At 34.6% G+C, this 24372-nt stretch overlaps 3 protein-coding genes and 1 long non-coding RNA gene across 5 annotated transcripts; 2 read left to right on the top strand and 2 right to left on the bottom strand.

Annotated features, from left to right (window-relative positions):
* The first annotated feature begins 7951 nt into the window (after positions 1-7951).
* Positions 7952-10339, top strand: LOC110638989 (aldehyde oxidase GLOX1-like). Its single transcript, XM_021789733.2, has 3 exons — positions 7952-8529; positions 8707-8867; positions 8968-10339. Exons 1-3 carry the CDS (start codon positions 8014-8016, stop codon positions 10133-10135), a joined length of 1845 nt encoding a protein of 614 aa, XP_021645425.2. The 5' UTR covers positions 7952-8013; the 3' UTR covers positions 10136-10339.
* Positions 10340-12928: 2589 nt separating this feature from the next.
* On the bottom strand, positions 12929-14856 carry LOC110638988 (uncharacterized). 2 transcript variants are annotated; one of them, XR_002491824.2, is made up of 3 exons: positions 14716-14856; positions 13856-14001; positions 12929-13740 (listed from the first exon to the last, which is right to left on the bottom strand). It is a non-coding gene; the product is annotated as an uncharacterized LOC110638988 (long non-coding RNA). The 2 variants fall into 2 exon arrangements; XR_009148361.1 differs by having other exon boundaries at positions 13934-14001.
* LOC110638987 (probable xyloglucan endotransglucosylase/hydrolase protein 26) lies at positions 13546-15209 on the top strand. Its single transcript, XM_021789732.2, has 4 exons — positions 13546-13732; positions 13868-13968; positions 14270-14463; positions 14742-15209. The coding sequence occupies exons 1-4, from the start codon at positions 13546-13548 to the stop codon at positions 15148-15150; spliced, it is 891 nt and encodes a 296-aa protein (XP_021645424.2). The 3' UTR covers positions 15151-15209.
* Positions 15210-15624: 415 nt separating this feature from the next.
* On the bottom strand, positions 15625-16473 carry LOC110638986 (uncharacterized). The gene has a single exon (XM_021789731.2). The coding sequence runs from the start codon at positions 16306-16308 to the stop codon at positions 15895-15897; it is 414 nt and encodes a 137-aa protein (XP_021645423.2). The 5' UTR covers positions 16309-16473; the 3' UTR covers positions 15625-15894.
* Positions 16474-24372: the final 7899 nt, after the last annotated feature.

Below are 24372 nucleotides of genomic sequence, written 5' to 3'. Positions count from 1 at the left end.
TTGTATTGAAGATGTGTCGCTTGTTGAAGGACTGAAATATAACTTGCTAAGTGTAAGCCAACTTTGTGATAAAGGCTTTGAGGTAAAATTTACTTCTTCCCTATGTACAATCAATAACTTAGAAAATGACACATTGTTCATTGCCAATAGATCCAATAATGTTTACTTGCTTGACATGAAAAATTTTGAAACTAATCATGGTACATGTCTAGTATCTCTTGATAACTCAAGCTATTTGTGGCATAGAAGACTAGGTCATGCAAGCATGCATACACTTTCAAAATTGTCTAAGAAGGAACTTGTTAATGGTCTTCCTAAGATTAATTATGAAAATGAATTTCAATGTAGAGCATGTGCACTAGGAAAGCATACTAGAGCATCTTTTAAATCTAAGAACATTGTGTCTACCACTAGGCCATTAGAATTGCTTCATCTTGATTTGTTTGGACCTGTAACTCCTACTAGTCTTGGTGGAAAATCATATGCTTTAGTTATTGTTGATGACTATTCAAGATATACATGGACATTTTTCCTTGCTCACAAAGATGAAACTTTTGAAAAATTCACCTCTTTTAGTAAAATGGTTCAAAATGAAAAAGGCTTTTGCATCTCATCTATAAAAAGTGACCATGGAACTGAATTTGAAAACCATTTGTTTGAGAAATATTGTGATAAATATGGAATCAATCATAATTTTTCAGCTCCTAGAACACCACAACAAAATGGGGTAGTAGAAAGGAAAAATAGAACTTTGCAAGAAATGACTAGAACTATGTTGAGTGAAAATAATTTGCCAAAGTACTTTTGGGCTGAAGCTGTTAATACATCTTGTTATGTGTTGAATAGAGTTTTGATTAGACTAATTTTGAAAAAGACCCCTTATGAGCTTTGGAAAGGAAGAAAACCAAATATCTCATATTTCAAAGCATTTGGTTGTAAGTGCTATGTTTTAAATAACAAGAAGGATAACTTAAAGAAATTTGATGCTAAATCCGATGAAGGAATCTTTCTTGGGTATTCAACAAAGAGTAGAGCCTATAGAGTGTTCAATAGAAGAACTTTGGTTATTGAAGAAACTATTCATGTTTTGTTTGATGAGACTAACCCTTCTATTAGAAGGAAAAATGCTTGTGATGATAATAATGAGTAGGTTTTTGGAAAAGAAAATGTAATATCAAGTCAAGAAATGGAACAAGTTGATGACAAAGATGAGGAAACTCAAGGAGAAACTACAATAGATGTCCATGATGCCAATGAAGATCAAATTAATGAAGAAATGCCAAATTTGGAAGAATTACAAGTAAATGAGCCCCAACATGAAGATTTACCTAAAGAATGGAGATTCCATAGAAACCATCCTCAAGAAGACATTATTGATGATCCATCTCAGAGGATGATGACTAGAGCACAATTGAGAAGATATTTTGGTAATGTTGCTTTTGTTTCACAAATTGAACCTAAATGTTTTGAAGATGCTCAAAATGATGAAAGTTGGATTCTTGCTATGCAAGAAGAACTAAATCAATTTGAGAGAAATAAAGTTTGGAATTTAGTGCCTAGACCAAAAGATCATTCAATTATTGGCACTAAATGGGTTTTTAGAAACAAAATGGATGAAAAAGGCAATGTTGTTAGGAACAAAGCTAGACTGGTGGCTCAAGGCTACAACCAAGAGGAAGGGATTGATTTTGATGAAACCTTTGCTCCGGTTGCTAGAATTGAAGCTATTAGAATGTTGTGTGCCTTTGCATGTTTCAAGGATTTTATGCTTTATCAAATGGATGTCAAGAGTGCATTTTTAAATGGTTATATTGATGAGAAAGTGTATGTTGCACAACCTCCAGGCTTTGAAAATCATGAGCATCCAAATTATGTTTATAAACTTACTAAAGCCTTATATGGTTTAAAGCAAGCTCCTAGAGCATGGTATGAAAGGCTTAGTAAATTCCTTTTACAAAATGATTTTCAAAGAGGCAAAGTGGATACAACACTTTTTGTTAAGAAGCATCATAATGATATGCTCATTGTGCAAATTTATGTTGATGATATAATTTTTTGTGCTACTAACGAATCTCTTTGCAAGAAATTTTCTAAGATTATGCAGAATGAATTTGAAATGAGCATGATGGGTGAGCTCACATTCTTCCTTGGACTTCAAATTAAACAAATGAAAGATGGCATCTTCATAAATCAATCAAAGTACATCAAGGATATGCTAAAGAAATTTAAGATGGAAAATTTGAAGAGCATGGGCACTCCTATGAGTTCAACAATTAAAATGGACAGTGATGAAAAAGGTAAAGAAGTAGATACCAAGCTTTATAGAGGTATGATTGGCTCTCTTTTGTATCTTACTGCATCTAGGCCAGACATACACTTTAGTGTTTGCTTGTGTGCAAGATTTCAATCATGTCCAAAAGAATCCCATCTAAGTGCAGTTAAAAGGATTTTTAGATATCTCATTGGCTCACAATCAATTGGTTTATGGTATCCAAAATGTGAATCATTTAATCTTGTTGGCTATAGTGACTCTGATTTTGCTGGAAGTAGACTGGATAGAAAAAGTACTTCAGGTACTTGTCAATTTCTTGGTCTTGCACTAGTTTCTTGGCACAGTAAGAAACAAAATTCAGTAGCTTTATCTACAGCTGAGGCAGAATATATAGCTGCTGGTAGTTGCGTTGCTCAAATTTTATGGATGAAACAACAATTGGAAGATTTTGGTTTAAAATATAATCTTGTTCCAATTAGGTGTGACAACACAAGTGCCATAAACTTGATCAAAAATCCAGTCCAACATTCAAGAACTAAACATATTGAGATTAGACATCATTTTATTAGAGATCATGTTCAAAATGGAAATATCAAAATAGAGTTTGTTGCCTCTGAAAATCAACTTGCTGACATTTTTACAAAGCCTCTTAATGAAGAAACCTTTTGTAGAATTAGAAGGGAAATTGGTATGTGTGAATCACTTGCTTGAAATCTAAGTCATAATAACTTCATTTATCTGCATTTTATTGATTGTGTAACTGATCTGCTGTGATATTAGTTTGCTGAAAAATCTTTAAAGAATATTAGCTAACCTGTTTGTGTACTCGTGAAATTAGTTTACTAAATTGTATACTAATATTGCGTGGCTAAAATTAGTTTGCTATATCATGTACTGTTCAAATTTCAAACCAAAAGGTGATTGTTCTTGAAATTTTCTACGTGTCCACCAATGCATTTATCTTTTCACATTTGATATCCCATTCTCAATGCTATGTCAGACATGTAGAAATGTGTTTTTGTGCATATAGGTATAGGTAGACTTGTTTGAAATGCAAAATAAAATAAAAAAAAAGGGGGGAAAGAAAAGGGAGAAACAGGTTCAGTTGAAAGTACAGTGAAAATGAAAAGCACGGGACTCAAGAGGACTTAAACCCTCTGCCACACGAAACCCCCCACGCTTTCTCTCTCTCCTCTGTTTCGATTTTTGACACCTCCCAAACCATACCCGATACCTCTATCCCGCAAAACATACCCTAACTCACCAAAAATCTCAAGTTTCCTTTCCTCTTCCTCTCTTCACTCACCGAACCACCATTACCCGATTTCATTTTTGTTTCAATGGCTCGCACCAAACGAAAATCCCCTGTTGTTGCAGCTGCTTCATCTTCCTCGCGACCTCCGACGATGTTCTGTCGCGCATTGCGGAAGAAAATGAATGGAAAGCAAACGTGCAAATCAAAATCAGCTAGTGAGTCTTCTCACTCGTCCAAGGGTGTCGAATCCCCTAAATCGATGCCAGAAAAGAAAAAGACAGTACAGAAGCAAGGGATGGATGCCAAAAGAAAAATGGGTATCGAAAAACTTTCGGGTTCAGTGGATAAAGCACTGTTGGATTGCAAATTCATCAAATGGGAGAACTTTAATCAGGTAAACTTTCAATTTAAAGAGCTTTTTGAGTTTCAAGGATGGTTGGATGTATGTGAATGTGCGAATGAGTACTACCCTAGGCTTGTTCAAGAGTTTTATAGAACCATGAGAACTGTTGATGATGAGGATCGATTTGAAGTAATTTTGAATACAAATACATATAGTGTTTCTGTTGAACTGATAGCCACGGCTTTAAAATTGCCCAATGATGGAAATAGAATTTCCACACATAAGGATGTTGCTAGAGTAGCAGGATTCAATCTGGTTGAGTTTGAAAATGAGGTGTTCCCTGCTAACACTGCCAAAAATGAGAAGTCCACTAGCACAAAGGCACTTCAACATATCAAAATCATTCACAGTATGGTGAACTATATTTTCTGTCCTAAATCTGGCAGTTATGGGTATTTGAGTCACTTGGACATGTGTATCATGTGGCACATTATTAACAAAGTGAGAATGAATTTGGCTTATTTGATTTTTAAGAACATGTGCAAAGCTTATGGAATTGGAAAATTGCCTTATATACATCTCTTGACTACTGTGTTTAAAGAGCTGAATGTGAATGTCTCTAAGGAAAGCTCTAGGACTGATTTGATGGTGCTTAGAGAAATTCACACCGACACTGATGGGAGAAAGAAAAGGTTTGAAAAGGATGGTTCCTCTTATGCTAAGGTTGGTTCAGATTCTCCAAATGAGTTTTTGAATGAGATTCAAGGGCTAAAAGCTGCTGTTAATGAGCAGTTGGTGCCTTCCAAATCAACTCGCAAGAGCAAAAGACTTAAATGATTCCCATCTAATCTGGATTTTTAGTTTCCTATCTGCATTTTTAGTTTACTAGTCTGTTTGCTACTATTGATTTTTAGTTTGCTACTGCTCACCTTACTGCGTTTAAATTTGGGCTAACAAGATTCTTTTTGGTTATTTTCTCCTGTTTCCTTTTTGATTGATGACAAAAAGGGGGAGAATAGGATGGATATGGATATATGAATATGTGTGTGAATATATGATGGATATGAAATGTTGATACTTGTGTTGATGGATATGAATGTGTTGATACTTGTATTGATGGATATGTGTTCATACTTGTGTTGATACTTGTGGAATTTTTTTTGAGAAAATTGTGAATATGCTTTATAGCATAAACTCAGGGGGAGCTTGTATACAGAAAATATATTTCTTGGAAATTATGTGCATATATTTAGGGGGAGTATTTTCGGTATACTATACTTGGATTCACATACTCACATAAACTTTCACACACTTTTATTTTTTATTGTTGATTCAGTTGAGTTTTGTCATCATCAAAAAGGGGGAGATTGTTGACCCCGTGTAGCTCAAAATGAGCATTGATTTTGATGATAACAAAACTCAAATAGAATCTATCTAACCCAACTTCAAAGTGATGTGTAGATTCTTTGTCTTATGCATAAAGAACCTTTCAAGTTGTATCTAAGGAGAAAAGATACTCAAAGGCATTTCAAGACAAATTCAAAATGAGAAAAAGACTATGGAAGCCAAGACTCAAAGAAAAGGTATGAAAGGCATAGTGTTAGAGTCTTAGGTCTTTTGTGAAAAGAATGGATGAGAATTTAGTCATATGGAGCTCAAAAATGAAAATTTATTTTCTGATTATTTTTTTCTCATCATAACCTTGGACACTGCTATTGAAACATTTTTTAAAGTCTAAATCATTTTACATTGCAAGTTGAGACATGCAGCTGTTGACTTAGTTTCCTAACTGGTTTGCTAAAATTTTCGATTTGCTAATGTGTTTGCTAAAAAAACTAGTTTACTAACCAGTTTGCTGACTGCTCCTAAAACTTCATTAGTTTGCTAACTGATCAGAGCTGCTCAACTTCGCACAAAAGGACAAAATAACGGCCATTTTGTGTTGGGCAGTGTGTATAACGTTCCAAAAGGGTTTCAAACGGTCTAAAATGATTTGGGACTATAAATACACCTTCCTTACTTCATTTTAGTTGAATGAGAGCTTACATTTGAACTCCAACATTGATTTTTCATTTATTGCTTTCATTCAAGAGCTTTAAAGATTTTGAGCTTCCATTGGCAAATTAACTCATCTCTTCTTTATAGTTTGATTTGTATTGAGTAAGAGTGAGTGTTGAAATATTGAATTGCATTCAAGAGAGGTTGTACAAGCACCTATTGAAGCTTGAGAGAGAGAAAGTGCTTGTGATAGCACTTGTGAAGGTTTCAAGCTACCTTGGTGTAAAAGCTTGGTGTTGAGAAATTGTAAAGGGCCTTTGGTCTCTTGCCTTCAAAAGAGCAAATAGTGAAGAGAAGACTCAAAGAGGGTTCTTTGAGAGAGTGGATGTAGGCTAGTTAAGCCGAACCACTATAAAAATCCTTGTGTTTGATTTCTCTAACCCTTACTTCCTTACTTTTGTGCAATTTTAAATTTTCCCTCATATACATGATATTGAATGTTGGTTAAATAGATTGAGTTGATAAATTTGTTGACATTTTGAATGACTTGAGAAATTGATTGTATATTGTATGATAAATGCTTTGTTAGATATTGCCATATAAATTGATTGAGGCTTGAATTGAAACTTAGGAACACATTGTTGAAGCACATATTACTTTTATTTTACATAGAGAAACACCTAGTTGAACAAAACCACAATTTTTCATTAGGCTACAAGCAAGGACCGAAAATTTGTTAAAATCCAATTCACCCCCCTCTTGGACTATTTTGGACAACAAAACTTTTAATATATATAATTTTTTAAAACATGAAAAATTAAATATTAAATTAGTATTTTAATAAAAATAAAATATTAAATGAAAACAATTAATTATATTCACAGCTTAAAAGAATAAAAAAAGGTTAATTATTAATCTAATATACTCTTGTATATTAAGAAAATAATTTGAATGATTAATTTGAACTTGTATATTGGTTTCTTTTAGAATAAATTATTTGTAAGAAAAAAAATTCAATTCATTCTCACACAATTATATATTTTTTTAATTAAAAAAAATTAAATTCTTTCATTTCAAATATGAGAATTATTGAAAAGAAATCAATTGAAATAAATTCTAGTTCCGAATCAGGGAAACAAAGTTGGATGGTGGGCTTGAAATGATGAGTTAAATCATGGATATGAAATTGGTATGGTTCAGAAAGTTAATTGGAAGGTTAAAATGTTGTTTTTTTATGCTTATTTTTTTTATAAGCCAAATATATATTAACATTAAAACCAGGAAAAAAACTCGGAAAATAAAGTACTACATAGTCCATATTCACAAACCAAAATCAGATACAAAACCACATGCTGAAACCATAACTAATACGACAAAACCACGAGAAGCTAAGGATAAAGTATACCAGGACACAATAAGCAACCCATAGTATATTATTCTTTGTTTTATTGATACTGGTTTGGTTAATGCTTGATTCATTATAAATTTAAAATATAAATATATAAATTTTATATATTTTATATGTGAGTTTCGTTATATATATTGTATTTTGAATTTATGATAAATTGAGTTCAAATAAAAAATTATTTATTTATATCACATGTATATATATTTTTTAGGATTATTTTTATCTAAACTAGATCTACATAATCTAATATATGTGAGATCCAACTATTATAAATACATAAGCTTCATATATTTGTGTTTTGAATTCATAATGGATCGGATCTCTAGATAAGAACTTTTTGTTAATTAATAATTGATTAAATGTATAAATTAAATTATTAAACTCAGAATTTTCCTGGCTTGATATAGGAATTACGTGCTAATTATAATATGTTTTGGTATGACAAAGAAGATTCCTAGTTTTGTTAAAAGAAAAAAGATTCCTAATTCCTGACATTCAGTAAACAGATTGCATATGTATTATTTAGGTCCACAATAAGTAACACAATACGTGTGGCTTGACTCTAAACAAGGAAGCAACTTTCTATTTTTGCATGGCCCATAAACGAACTAGCTGCATCCATAAAAGCCCTCGAGAGAGAAAGGGCATGGAAATCAGGGAGAAAGAGAGGCTTCCGCGAGGTGATGCGGAGGCAAAGTGTTAAGCATTATATTTATTTTCTTGTTTCTTGATCCAAAATGACAATCATAATAAAATCTTTGTTCATTCTCCCTCTATTTTTTGTTTCTGGTTTTGCCAATCTTTTGCCACAGCCAAACGTCTTCCAGCTTTTCAACCAGAAACATGTACTTGGGCCTCATGAATTGTTTGGAAATCCCTTTGGAAATCCTAATGATTACAAGGCCGTGCAAATACCTGATGATTTTGGGACTCCAATAGGTAGTGGTGAAGATGTTGCTGTCCCAGTACGAAATAAGCCCCAACGTGCTACTCCTGATGCTCCTTTGGCAACTCTTGGATACAAAGGAGCATGGGAGCTGGTTTCTCAGAGTTCTGGCGTCTCCGCCATGCATGCAATCTTGCTTCCTAAAATTGACAAGGTCTTGATGTACGATGCCACCATTTGGAAGATATCACAACTCCCGTTACCTAAAGGAGAATGCCGTGTTCTTAACAAAACCACTGGTGAAAAGGATTGTTGGTGCCATTCTCTCTTGTTTGACATTAACACCTCAAAACTTATCCCTCTTGAGGTATTTATACAAATCACAAATCCTAGCTAATATATATTTTTTATTTGCGTCGGATGGAACTTGAATTCAAATTCGAGACTTTACATTCCAACTACTGAGCTAAAATCCATTAGTTCTAACATTTTTAGTTTGGCAATTATTGCAAATTTTAACGATATGAAATCATTTTCATGGTAGCTCCACACGGATACGTGGTGCTCGTCAGGAGGTCTTGACGTTAATGGGAACCTAGTGAGCACTGGTGGGTATCAAGGTGGTGCAAATACTGTTAGATACCTGGGCACATGCGAAGGCTGCAACTGGAGAGAGTATCCAACTGCACTTGCAGATCGTAGATGGTATTTTCCATTTTCCATATACGTTTCGTTTTCGATCATTTTGTTTCCATATCAGTAAAAGCAATTAATTGGCTTAACTTTTTGTTCCTTGCCATTCAAGGTACTCAACACAAGCAGAATTACCAGACGGTGGATTTATCGTGGTTGGTGGCCGCGAAGCATTCAGCTACGAGTACATTCCAGCGGAAGGGAAGTCCAATGCGAAACCCTACTTCTTCGATTTCCTCCGCCAAACAAGCGACCCAGAGGAGAACAATTTATACCCATTTGTCTACCTTTCCACCGATGGCAACGTCTTCATCTTCGCCAACAGTCGCTCCGTGCTTCTCAACCCCAAGTCTAACAAGATTGTCCGCGAGTTACCTGACCTCCCTGGTGGGCATCGCAGCTACCCCGCCTCTGGAATGTCCGCTCTCCTCCCAATAAAACTTCACTCCGAGAATCAAATGCAGGTTTCAGCAGAAGTCTTGATTTGTGGCGGTTCTGCACACAAAGACTCGTATTCTAAAGCAGAGAAACAAGTATTCTATACTGCTCTTCAAGACTGTGCAAGAATTAAAATCACAGATAAAAACCCTGTTTGGAGGAGAGAGCTCATGCCAACACCTCGCATTATGGGTGACATGATGATTCTTCCTACGGGAGAGGTCCTCATACTCAATGGCGCTAAAAGAGGAGCTTCAGGATGGGGTTTTGCCCGACAACCAAATTTGGCCCCAGTTTTATATAGCCCTAGAGCCAAGAGGGGTGAAAGGTTCACTGAGCTAGCACCTTCCACCATTCCAAGAATGTACCATTCGACCTCTGCGGTTCTGCCAGATGGGAAAGTCCTAGTGGGCGGAAGCAACACAAACAATGGCTATATTTATGACGCAATGTATCCTACTGAGCTGAGAATCGAGAAATTCTCTCCACCTTACTTGAATCCTGCCGTGGCAATGAGGAGACCTGTGATTACGAGCGTGTTGGAAAATCTTAATTATGGCGGTAGCATAGAAGTCAAAATCAAGTTAACTGGATTCCAAGTGCAGCAACAAGATATCAAAGTGACAATGTACGCTCCTGCTTTCACTACTCATGGTGTTTCCATGAATCAAAGACTCATCGACTTGGGATTGAAAGAAGTTCAGAGCAATGACAAACTAGGATCCCACAATATTGTGGCGGCCACACCACCAAGCGGCAACATTGCTCCTCCTGGGTATTATATGCTCTCTGCTGTTTACCAAGGTGTCCCCAGCGTTGCCAAATGGGTGCAGATCAAGTGAAACTGCTTCATGTGGTTCTTGGCTCCGTATATTTTCTTTCAATTTCACGCTTCTGTATCTCCTCTTTTCTTATTATTTTTTTTATGTTGATTCTGGATTTTTTTGTCTAGACCCCGGTACCCAAGATTATAATGGAATTCACTTATATTTTGAGTTTTTAATAGACCGGTTCTAATTAAGAATTTCCCTCTCTTTAATATTAAAATTTTGCAAGCTATTAATACTTGCCTAACTGATCTTGGGCTCTATCCCTTTTTTTTCATATACAAAAGACTTATTTTGACCCTTAAAGTATGGATTAATAGTTATATAAGTTTTTAAAGTATTTTAAAGTTCAAAAAAGCCCTTTAAATTTTAAAAAGATCAAATAAATCCTTAAAATTTTAGAAATAGATTAAATAAGTATTTTTATTATTTTCAAAACAAATAAGCATTTTAACTTTTAAAAATATATTAAAAAAGACTGAATTATAATTTGTGTCTAATATAAATCCAGTCAAAGTCGTGCATGAAAATTTTATAGTTGATCATGGATTCCTCAATAATTTTGCATATTTAATTTGCAATATTCATGTAAATATATGTTATATTCTGGAACAGATTGATAAGTTATTTGTTACCTAATGGTTCAAAAAATTTCTTTATGAAAGTTATGATGAAGATGACGAACCCATGGAGAAGTCTATTGAATTATTCGGCAAAAAATAACTTATTAATTTACTCTATGATGTAACAAATACTTATTGGAATGTTACAAATTACATATACATGATTGCTGATAAAGACTATGTGTATATATTAGAAGATTTTCGTGCACTGCTTTGACTGAATTTATATTAGAGGCAAATTATAATTCAGTATTTTTTTATTTGTTTTTAAAAAAATTAAAGGCTAATTTGATCTCTTTTTAAATATAAAAGATTTTTTTTTATTTAAAAGGCTCATTTATATTTCGAAACATTTTAAGGATTTATATAACTATTTGGTATAATTTTAAAGACTAAACTAGGCCTTTTACCTTTTTTATATATAATATAAGCAACAGAAATTTTACTACTAACGTCAAAAAGAAAAAAAAAAGTATGGACAAGTCCATTTTAAACCTTGGTCAACTAGGATGCTCTTGTATATTTTTTTGGGTAAATTATAATTCAGTCCTTAAGATTTAACAAAACCTATATCTTAATCCTTGTATTTTTAAAAATAAACAATTTAGTCTCTGAAATCTTATAAAACTTATAACTTAATCCATGTTGTTAGAATTTCAGTTAAATTACTATTAATTATAGTGAAAATAACCAAAATACTCTTAACTCTATTTTCAATATGAAAATAATTTAGTTCCTAAGATTTTATTTTATTAGTAATTTAGTTCCTGAAATTTAGTTAAACCTACAAATTAGTCCCTCTAGTTCTAAAACTAAGTAATTTATTTTTTGACATTTGAATAAACCTACAAGTTAGTCTCTAACATTAGAATTACGGTTAATTTCTAATTAAATTTAACAAAAATATCAAAATACTTTTAACTCTTTTTTTATTCTGAAAATAATTTAGTCCTCAAAATTTTATTTTAAAAACAATTTTGGATCCTTATTCGTATTTATTTTCTTTTATATATATATATATATAATTTTGCAAAATTATAAGGGTTTATTTATAAATAGTTATAACATTGAAGATCAATTTGTAAAATATATGATGAGAACTAATCAAAATTTTAAGGACCTTAAAGTAATTAATTTATATTTTAATAATTTAAATTTAATTTTTTTTTAATTTAATAGAGCCCACATTTTAAAATTATAGTAACTAAATTATTAATAAAATAAAATTTTAAAGACTAAATTATTAAGAAAATAAAACTTTAGGAACTAAATTATTTTGAGATTAAAAATAAAAGCAAGTGTATTTTTATTAAAATTAACAATAACTTAACGAAATTCTAAGGAAGGACCAAATTATAGATTTTTTTTTAATTTTAAAGATTAAATTATTTAATTTTAAAAATATAAATATTAAATTATAAATTTGATCAAATCTTATAGACCAAAATTGTAAAGCAGTTTTATCACATATTCCTAATAAGCTATAGAAATAGATGCGAGCCAGAAAAATTAATCGAGTCTACCGGAAAACTAGTGTGCACATAACCTATCAATTTGAAGTGCAGCTATTGGAGTTAAAAAAAAAAAAGAAAAAAAAAAGAAAAAAGAAAAAGAAAAAGAAGCAGAAGAAGAAAAGGTGCAGCTATCATCGCATAAAGTTGTGCTCATGCATCGTGGAATAGTGAATTGAGTAATGCTATATATATATATATATATATATATATATATATTGTACATCTACATAAAAAAATAGACCCAACCACGAGTCGGTTCTAATTGGAATTAGTATGGAATTGAAACTATCAATTTCCATTATTTTGATTTAGATTTTGATTTCTATTCTAATTCGATCTAGGTCTAAATCAATCGATCTATAAATTTTTTTAGATTTTTTTTTTAATTTTTTAAATAAAAAAAATAATTTAACCTAAAATCATCTGGTTCAGTTCTAATTTAATTTTGATATAATTTATTTATGATTCAAGCAATTACAATTCATTTTAAATCAATCCGATTTAATTCTAAATTGACCTTGAATATATATATATATATATATTGTAGTAAATTTTTCCATGACACTATCCCAAAAGTGTCATCATATAGATTGCAGAAGAAAAACAAAGGCAGAGGAGCTCAACAAATAGAAACACACATACAACACTAAGTAATAATTAAGGCTAAGCACTGTATCCAATCAATAAAAATTATATTAAATTGAATTTATTTTAATATATTAGTGTGATTTTAATTTTTAAATAAATTCAAATTAAAATTGAAACTGCACACCCTTTCTGGCCATTCAATCCTCATAGGCGTCCACGTCCATCTCACAACTCACAGCTGGCCCAAGGTCTCTCCCCCCTTTGCGTCATTAGTCTTAAGCACGACCTTTGCCCTTCTCCTACTCCAACCACGTCCCAGCTGGGCTGAACCCATCACAAAAACCTGCATCCTCCTCGAGTCCTTTTACTCTGACATTCCCAACATTCTACATGAACATATATATATATATATATTCACTTCACTAACTCTTCAACCTATTGTACTTTCCACACTTGTTAATTTGTGGACATCATCTTCATGGAGAGCATAACTTTTGTTCTTATAATATATTTTCCAATATGAATGTCAAATATCTTGAAATGGTCAAATATTTTTTAAACTAATTTTTTTTGAACCAGAGCTCATCTTTGCAAGGCTTATTTGCTGGCTGCAAGCTGTATATATCAAGCAATCACAGGACTTTGTGGACCCAGTATTGCATTTCAACTCCAGAGTTTTGGTAGAACCATAGAAGCAAAGATGAAAATTTCTCAAATGGGGAGTTCAAGAACTTTGTTGGTAGTTCTATTCGTCTTTCTAACAGCATTTGATCTTAGGCCAGTTGATGCCAACTTCATCAAAAGCATGCATTTCTACTGGGGAGCTCAGCATTCTGCAGTTCTGGGCAACGGAGATGAGCTTCAACTTGTATTGGATCAAACATCAGGTATTAATCTGATCAGTATTCATCAATTTATCAGATTGTATGTTTCAGAACTTCAAGTTCTTTGTTATTTTGAACAAAGTAAATAATCATAAGACCAGTTATTAGCTTTACATAGACAATTACTTTGGGTTTCAGGGTCAGGTATTCAATCAAAGCGGTTATTCCTGTTTGGAAGCATTCAGATGTTAATCAAGTTGGTACCTGGGAACTCAGCTGGAACCGTCACTGCCTACTATGTAAGTGCAGTGATTTCACCAACATACAGGGCCCTGCAAAACATAAATACTCCCCCTCATTTCTCCAGGCTAAATTTGTCTATTACATCATAATTCACAAGTTGATCATTCAAAGACAAAGTGAAAAGATAAAAGGCAATAAGTAGGAAAATTTTAATTGTGCAATTAGCATATATAAACTGCAAAAATATTGTTACCCATTAACCACAAGCCAAAACCTAAAAGGCAAGCAAAACAAGCTAGCCCCAATACATGCGATAAGTCGTTTTAAGCACTTCAACTCCATTTGGGATTTGTGCAGGTATCTTCTAGTGGGGACAGACATGATGAGATAGACTTCGAGTTCTTAGGGAATGTCTCAGGCCAACCATACATCATCCATACAAACATCTATACTCAAGGAAATGGAAGCAGGGAGCAGCAATTCTACCCCTGGTTTGACCCAACTGCAGACTTCCACAACTACACTATTCATTGGAACCCTTCAGAAGTTGTGTAAGTTGGCAGACTATGAAGCTAACATGCATTATGTTATAACGTCATCCTTAATCCATTGTTAAGACCTAAGACAGTATGTTGAAAGAAAGATTCACCACCTATAGAACAAAATAAAACTAACCTAGTACACATGAATATTCCCATCACTATTAGCTCTTTATTGATAATTATTATCCCAGATGATTTCACTACACCCTCCAATCAAGCTATCTAGTTTATAGTTAATCTAGAAGCCAAAAGATACCTAACCTCAGGATTCATTACTGCAATTTCAGGTGGTATGTTGACAGTGTGCCGATCCGTGTGTTCCGTAATTACGAGAGTGAGGGCATTGCTTATCCAAACAAACAAGGTATGAGGGCATACTCCAGCCTATGGAATGCTGATAACTGGGCAACTAGAGGTGGGCTGGTTAAGATTGATTGGAATAGTGCACCTTTCATAGCAAGATACCGCACATTTAGGGCAAGGGCTTGCAGGTGGAATGGACCAGTCAGTATCAGTCAATGTGCTTCCAATACACCTGCTAACTGGTGGACATCACCAACATACAGTCAGTTGAGTTATGCAAAGCAGGGTCAGATGAAGTGGGTAAGAGACAACTACATGATCTACGATTACTGCAAGGATTTTAAAAGGTTCAATGGACAGATACCACCAGAATGTTTTAAACCAGAGTTCTAAAATGAAGGAACCTAGTTCGAGAAGAAGACGAATGAAGCAGCAAGAGTTTTTCTCCCACTACCTACATACAACTGAGAAATAATTAATTTTTTTTTATGGTTCTTCATGTTTTAATCACATTTTTACATTCTTCCTTTCGTGCTTTAATCATATTGATTTCATTCTTCCATTTGTGTTTCAGTTATACAAATTTTTGTTTTTCATTCAATTACTTAAAATACTATATGAACTATGCGGGCATGGAAAATACTACATATCTGTCTATGAGTTGATTAGTGTCAAAATCTTCAAAGTTCAAACAGGGCAAAAAATACTTAGAATTATGAATGTAGATTGTCCAGATGAGGTAATTATAACATACTAAGCAAATCAGGACTCTTAAACCAACATTAAGATAAGAGCAAAGTTATTATCTTTATTACCTTGAAACTGATCACCCAAATATAAAATAACAATTGTGAAATATAAATGAAATTACTCCATATGATAAACTAGTTAATAGCATAAATTATAGACATCAAATTATTCTTGCAATCCAATTGCTCAATAAGCAAGAACACAGTTTCTTCAAAGCTCTCATTTTAACAAGCATTAAGTAGCAGAAGCAAACAAGAAATCCCTTTTACCATCTTAATTAGGCCAAAGGCAACAAAATTCAACCAAACAGAGGCACATAAATAACAAGATTGATTTCAAAACCTAATTAAGTGCTAAATTGAAGCGAAGATGAAGCATTTCATACAATCACGTAAGGCAAAGCCAAACACCAACCACAATAAAACCCGTACCCATCAAAGCGAACCCAATTCGGGTCTCCTCCCCTAAAAGCATCCCGAACAAAGCTGTAGCAGCAAAAGTAGTCGCGTTGGTAACGGGAACAGCCAGTGATATCGGTGAATCGCTTAATAGAGCGAAGAAAGTAGCAGATGCTGAGAGATTGAGCAAGAAGGGGACAGAGTACTGCCAAAATAAGAGAACACTGAGCGAGTCATTAACGGAAGAGAGAAGCCTTTGGTGGAGCTTTGGTGGGTTCAGTGAAGAGGAAGACAATTTGTGGGATCTTTGGTCCCATAGAAGCGCACCACGGCGCATCAAGGCGTTGGTGGCGCCCCAGACTAGGCCTACCGCCACCATCTTCTCTACATCCCTTGCCATCATGGTCACTGGCGACGTCTCCGGAGCTGTGATTTTTTCGGTGGTCGTGATGTGTACACGACGTTTTGGCGCTTGCTGCAAACGCGCAAAATGAGCGTTACTAGTTTGGGCCGGATTTCACGGAAAATGCCTTTACCCCTTCATTGTCACGGTCCGGATATCCGCCCGGTCCCAAATATAACATCATATATCAATTATAAAAATTAAATAAATCACATATATATTATAAAATTAAATTGATATATAATTGTGGTAATATTGATATTTTTATTTTAATTTAATAATTTTTTTAAATTAAAATTATGTTGTTATTAATAATGATATTTATTTATTTTTTAAAACATTGACATTGAGAAGTAATTTTTTAGTAATTATATAAATATTTTAGTATGCATGATAATGGACATTTATTGAAAAAGGCTTTTTCATCAATCATGGTAAAAAAAAAATTTCCTAATTAGTCCAAAAACATGCCAAACAAACATACTACCCGTAAAAAAAAAATAAATTGAATTTAAATGGCATTCCCTACAAAATACACAAATATTGTTTTTATATTTTCATATAATTAAAAAAAATAAAAATTTTAAAATTGAATGTCATTCTATATTTCATATAGTTAATTAAAATTAAATAAAATTATAAAAATATGAAAAATATTATTTATGTCTTCATATATTTAATAAAAATTACAATTAATTAAAATAAAACAACTTTTATCAAATAATAAATCTTAATTTATAAATTCATATTTATATATTTTATTTATAATATTTAATTAACTAAAATAAAATATCTTATTAATTTTATTTCCTTTTTTCATTTATAATATTTAATTAATGAAAATAATATATTTTATTAATTTATTTCCTTATATTTTTTAAGTCTATTTTAATTAGAAGAAAATATAGTAATGATAATTAGGTATTAGAATAAGAAGGACTAAATCTAATTGTTTAGCAACATTAATATATTATAAAAATATTATATTATATATAAAATTAAAAAAATTATATATAAAAAATAAATCATAAGTATATACAGTGTGTAAAATAGTTTTATATATAAATATTATTTATTTAATAATATATATATATTAAAGATAAATTTTTAAAAATATAAGTACTATAAATTCATTATTATACAAAATTGAACTTTGTAACTTTTAAATTAAATACTTATTTTTGAGATTGTTTAAAATGAATATTCTCATTTTTTTAATTATCATATAAATATCAAAATAGGTTTTCAATTTAAAAATTAAAAAATTTTATTTTTACTTATTGAAACCAAAATTAATCCTTTAATTTTACAGTCATATTCAAATAAGAGCTCACATTTTAATTTAAATGAATTAAATCTTAATAAAACTTTAAATAAAACAATTAGCTTTATATTTATTAAATTAAAGCATAAATTGTGTATGAAATATTTAAATATTAATTTAACATAATATTTTTTTTTCTAAAATATATATTAAGAATATAAAAATAAAAATATTTAAAATTTAAATATAAATTTTAATTTAAGATTTTTTATTTTCAATATTTATTTTAAACGATAAATGTTATATTATATTATAGAAAATAATGTGAATTATACTATGAAGATTAGATCTTCAAAAGTAAATGAAACACTTAAGAAAATGAATGTGGGTAAAGCCTGTAGACCCGATGGAATATCAATTGAAGTGTGAGAGTTTTTAGAAAATGTGAGAGTGGCATGATTAACTAAATTATTTAATAAAATTCTAAAAATAAGAGAGACATACAGAGTTGCTCAAATTATAGGAAAATTAAACTCATAAATCATACTATGAAGTCGTGAGAGAGAGTTCTGAAATATTGACTACGTCATGACACTTCTATCTCTTCTAATCAATTTGGCTTCATGCTCGGTCATTCAACTATGGAAGCGATCTTTCTCATTAGAAGTTTGATGGAGAAATATAGATATGTGAAGAAAGATCTATATATGGTTTTTATCGATTTGGAGAAGGCTTATGATAGTATTCCAAGAGATATCTTATGGAGAGTGTTAGAACAAAAGATAGTATCTATTAGGTACATATAAGTATCGAAAGATATGTATGAAGGAGCAACTAGTATTGTGCGCACAGTGGGAGGGGACACAAGAGATTTTTTTTATCTCAGTTAAAATACACTAAAGTTTAGCTGTGAGCCCTTACCTTTTTACATTAGTTCTAGATGAATTAATGAAACATATACAAGAGAGTATCCCTTAGTGCATGATATTTGAGGATGATATAGTTCTGATAGATGAGACGCGAGAAGGAGTCAATAGAAAGCTATAACTTTAGAAAAGTACTAAAGACTCAAAGGGCTTTAAGTTAAGTAGAACGAAAATAAAATACATGCATTATAAATTTAGTGAAGTCCGAACTGGTGATAGAGAAAGAGTTAGTTTAAATGGAGTGATATTGCCCCAAAGTAATCACGTTAGATATCTTGGCTCAATTCTTCAAGTAGATGGAAGATGTGAGGAGGATGTTAGTCATAGGATTAAAGTCGGATGATTGAAGTGGAGACGTTCTATGAGAGTTTTATGTGATCGCAAGATTTCCAATAAGGTGAAAAAAAATCTTTACCGTACAGTCATACGATCGGCCAAGTTATATAGTAGTGAGTGTTGGGCAATGAAAAAGTTGTATGTATCTAAGATGAGAGTTGCGAATATGAAAATGTTAAAGTGGATGAGTGACCATACTAAACTACATAAAATATGTAATGAGAGTATTAAAGAAAAGATAGGAGTGGTGTCAATTGAGAATAAGTTAGAAAAAGGAGATTGAGGTAGTTTTATCATGTGAAGCGTAGACATATGGAGGCTCAACTTAGATAAATAAAGCACATTGGGTTAGAAGATAAAAAGAAAAGAAGGGTAGATCTAAACTGACTTAGAGGAGAGTAATATAACATGACCTAGAAGCATTTTTGAGGATTGAATCCAAAATCATTTAGAGTGGAAAAAGAGAATTCATATAGTCGACTCCAATAAATTTTTGAGATAAAAGACTTAGTTAAGTTGAGTTGAGTTGAGCTAATTATATTTTAACTTAATGTCACGAACCAACCTATGGGCCGGACCGGCACTAGGACCTGGGCCAGCCTAAAGCCCCCGAGGCCCGTAGTAAGCCTAACTGTTCATTAACCCAACTCTAAGGCCCATTTGGGCCCAATTTCAAAAAAACAAACGGACAGAGTCCGGCCATAAAATGGACTTACCAACGGGGAGTTTTCGACTCACCCGACCTGTAAACACAATATATAGTCAATTGGGGAGCTCAGCTCACCCTCCACATACTCATCAACATAATAATAAATGGGAGCTCAGCTCCCTCATCCAATCCATCAAACATGCATAGCATATTAAGTTTACAGGTCCCAAAATAATAATTTAGTTTACAGACCCAAATCAAATAAACATTTCTAACACATGCGGAAATTCTAAGATTTAACAAGTTTATACAAACAACAATAATTGACTGCGAGGGAGAAAGCAGTTAACCTCAAAATATCCTCCTGTGGCTCAGAAATTTTTTGAACAGAGTGAGCGTTCAACTGTAGAGTAAAATATCAATTTTAACCATAATCTCTATAACTATCTAAAACTAATGCACCCTGTAGAGTGAAATGCAACATCAACATCATTTTCACATCATAACATCAAAAAGGTAATTTGGAGCACTCACGCACCCCGTAGCATCAATCATAATATATGGGAGCTGATCCCCTATACAGCTCTCTTAAATCCAACCTGGTGCCAGCGAAGAACTCAGCTCGGACTTCCACTTAATAACCAAATCGAGGGTCCCAGCAAAGAACTCAAGCCGTGACTACCCGTCCTATCCATAGTCCACACCACATCACACGCACGCCAACGCACGCACACTGCTCCAAATTACCACAACAACATCATGGCACTTTAACAGTTATCAATGCATCATAAATCGTGCCTAGAGTTTAACTACATAAATATATGCATATAAGTGATGCATGGGCAGGCTGAACATATAATAATATCGAAATTACGATTAAAATTAATATTTTACTCACAGACTTGACGACAATCACTGTGGCGGCTGGGCGGAGGAAGAAGGCTGTCCCGGCTCACCTGATAATTTTATTACAATCATTTAATAAATTTTACTCAATACAAATAAAGAAAAAGACCAATATGTCCTAAGTCGTGCCGAAAATCCGGCAGAGTCTCTCCTATACCTAGGACCTACCCAACCTGCAAAAAGGCTCAAAACACACTTCTATATTCACAATCCATATGTCCACAACTCAATCGCATCACACAGCCCCTCCTAGGCCCACCAAATCAATCATCCATCACAACATGTAAAATTTCAATTTAGTCCCTATAATCGACCATTTTTGCAAAAACTGCCCAAATAAGCTCTAAAAATTCTAAAACTTTGCCCCGCGGTCCTTAGCAATATTACTAAGCTATTGCAAAAAGAATCATAATTTTCTAAGCTACCACAAATATTTTATGGATTTTTAATCCTATTTAAGCACTAGAAAATTACGAAAAAGCAAGGTTCGGGTTTACCTTTGCCAATTCCGACTTCGGGAACGCGCTCGGGACGTCTGACAATGGGGGGCTAGCCAAAACCTCGGTCCAATCCGGAGACTTTTCCAGAACTGGTCCGTTCGCCGAATTTCGCACTGTCCAATCGCCGAATTTCCGCGAATCGAGGATACCTACACGAAGCCCATAACACGGGGGTTAGTACATAAATTTTTTAGAATTTTCTAAGCTCATTAAATGCTCGGAAAAACACTGCGAAGTTTCGTGGGACCCATCGAAAAACGGTGTCGGAAAAATTTGAAATTTATGTCACCGCGAAGCTCTCGACGAGTGGAGCGTGCTGATACCCTCGGTTTTCTCGTGGGATTCACGATTTTCGAGAAATCTAGCCCAAAAGTCGAAATGGGCTAAAATCTTCCCGAGCAAAAATTGGACAAACCGCTCGATGGATTTCGACGTTCTTGGTGTCTATGGAAAGCTCTCGTCGAGTAGATGATTTTAGACACAAGACCCGGTCCAATTGGTGGCCGGATCGGCCGGATTTTGGCCGGGAAGTCCAATGGCCGCGCAAGGCGTCCGCTCCAAGGCCGCTTTTCCGCTTCCAGGCGCACGGCCGTGGGGGAAGGCCGAGGTGGGGAGCCGGCGAGGTGGGGACGCAGGGGAGGCGGCGGCGCGGCAAGGGGAGGAGGGAGGAGAGAGAAAAGAGAGAGAGAGAGGAGGAGAGGGTCGACGCGCGCGGGAGGGAGGAGAAAAAGAGAAGAAGACCGGTCCGATTTGACCGGTCCGATCCGGTCCAGTTCGATTCGGCTGGTTCGATTCAAGATACAAAATTTTGAATTTTTACTCTGCCTCGGGACCGAAAACGAGGTCCAAAAATTTCGAAAAAATTTCAGAAAACTCAGAAAAATACGTAGACTCCAAATATATTTTTAATTTTGCCACGTGGTATTTAAATTAATTTTTAAAAATCATCAAAGTTTATATTTTCGGAAAATCGAACCCGATTTTTAAAATTCGAAAAATCTCAAAAAAATTCCTAAAATTTAAATAAAATTAAAATACCAAAAATGCTCATAAAATTTAAAATTTTGGGGTGTTACATTCTTCCCCCCTTACAGAAAATTCGTCCTCGAATTTTACACAAGGCAGAATAAAGCACATGATTATACATTAAACAGATAAGGGTACTTGCTACGCATGTCCCGTTCTGACTCCCAGGTGCACTCTTCCACTGACTGACTCCTCCACAAAACCTTAACCATAGAGATCTGTTTGGATCTCAGCTGTCTCACTTGGTAGTCCACTATGGCTACAGGCTGCTCCTCAAATGTCAAATTCTCTTTTAGCTCTATCACATCTGGTTGTAGTACATGAGAAGGATCTTGAATGTATTTCCTGAGCATGGAGATGTGAAACACGGGATGAACGTGAGAAAGGTTGGGTGGTAGCTCCAACCGGTAGGCAACTGCTCCAACTCTATCAGTAACCTCAAAAGGTCCGATATACCGAGGCGCCAACTTGCCCTTCTTTCCAAATCTCATGACTCCCTTCATTGGAGAAACCTTCAGGAATACATAGTCGCCCACTGCAAACTCCACATCCCTCCGTCTGGGGTCTGCATAACTCTTCTGCCTACTGAAAGTCGCTACTGCGTTCCTCGATTAAAGGAACTACCTCGAAGTGTCTTGCACTAGGTCTACATCATGCACCTTCGCTTCCCATTTCTGCCCAACACAGAGGAGACCTACACTTTCTTCCATATAGTGCCTCATAGGTGCCATCCCTATCCGGAATGGTAACTGTTGTTGTAGGCAAATTCCACCAAAGCTAGCTGCTCATCCCATTGACCTCCAAAATCCAAAACACTCATGCGAAGCATGTCTTCCAGTGTTTGGATTGTCCTTTCGGACTGTCCGTCTGTCTGAGGGTGGAAGGCTGTACTGAAGTTCAACTGTGTGCCAAGTGCCTCCTGCAACTTTCTCCAAAATCGAGAAGTGAACTGGGGCCCTCTCGCCGATATTATGGAAGCCGGAACTCCATGCAATCCGACTATTTCTCGAATGTAGAGTCTTGTGCGCGCTACGTAATATGTAGTCTTCAAAGGCAAAAAGTGAGCTAATTTGGTTAGACGGTCCACAATTACCCATATCGAATCATATCCTCGCGTGGTACGAGGCAACCCAGTCACAAAATCCATAGTGATCATTTCCCACTTCCATTCTGGGATAAGGAGCTCTTACAGCTTCCCTGACGGTCTCTGGTGTTCAAACTTCGCCTTCTGACAAGTCAAGCACTTGGACACAAAGTCTGCTATGTCTCTCTTCATGCCATTCCACCAGTAGCTATCTTTCACATCATGGTACATTTTGGTGGAACACAGGTGGACACTGCATGCTTTGTAGTGTGCCTCTCGCATGATTTCATTCCTGAGGTTGTCCACATGGGGCACACATATCCTAGAACCTTGCACTAGGGCGCCATCATTGGCAAATCCAAACTCACCACCTTCACCTTGTTGTACTCTTTCTATAATCTTCATCAATTGTTGGTCTCTGTGCTGGGAAACTCTAACTCTGTCCCTCAAGTCTGGCCTCACTGAAAAGTGAGCCAACAATACCCCCTCATCTGAAAGATCTAGGATTAAACCTTGATCCATCAACTCATGTACCTCCTGAATCAATGGTCTCTTCTCTACTGAAATGTGCGCCAAATTGCCAGAAGATTTTCTGCTCAAAGCATCTGCCACAACATTGGCCTTTCCAGGGTGGTACTGGATGGTGCAATCATAGTCTTTCAGAAGCTCCATCCATCTCCTCTGTCTCAAGTTTAAATCCCTCTGTTGGAAGATGTACTTCAAGCTCTTGTGGTCGGTGTATATCTCGCACACTTCACCATACAGATAGTGTCTCCAGATCTTTAGTGCAAAGATTACAGCCGCCATTTTCAAATCATGGGTGGGGTAGTTCTGCTCATGCCTCTTTAGCTGCCTTGAAGCATAAGCCACTACCTTTCCATTTTGCATCAAAACACACCCTAGGCCAACTCTGGAGGCATCACAATACACGGTGTATCCTTCACCACTCACAGGTAGTGTCAACACAGGAGCAGTGGTTAGACACTCCTTAAGCTTCTGGAAACTCACCTCACAAATATCCATTCCAAATGAATGGAACATTCTTCCTGGTCAACTTAGTTAGGGGAGCCGCTATCCTGGAGAAATCTTGCACAAAACGCCTATAATAGCCAGCTAAACCCAGAAAACTTCGCACCTCAGTGACTATTGTAGGCCTAAGCCAATCAGTTACAGCTTCAATTTTCTTGGGATCCACTCGAATACCGTCACTAGAAACCACGTGTCCCAAGAATGAGATGCTTTCTAGCCAAAATTCACTTTTTGAAAATTTGGCATATAGCTGGTGCTCCCTCAACGTCTACAACACCATCCTCAAGTGCCACACGTGTTCTTCCTCGGTCTGAGAGTATACCAAAATGTCATCTATGAATACG

The sequence above is a fragment of the Hevea brasiliensis genome, chromosome 4 (genome assembly GCF_030052815.1).
Source record: "Hevea brasiliensis isolate MT/VB/25A 57/8 chromosome 4, ASM3005281v1, whole genome shotgun sequence".
In the NCBI taxonomy this organism is placed as follows: Eukaryota; Viridiplantae; Streptophyta; class Magnoliopsida; order Malpighiales; family Euphorbiaceae; genus Hevea; species Hevea brasiliensis.
The sequence above is the reverse complement of the archived record's forward strand: the minus strand, read 5'-3'. Positions and strand labels throughout refer to the sequence as shown.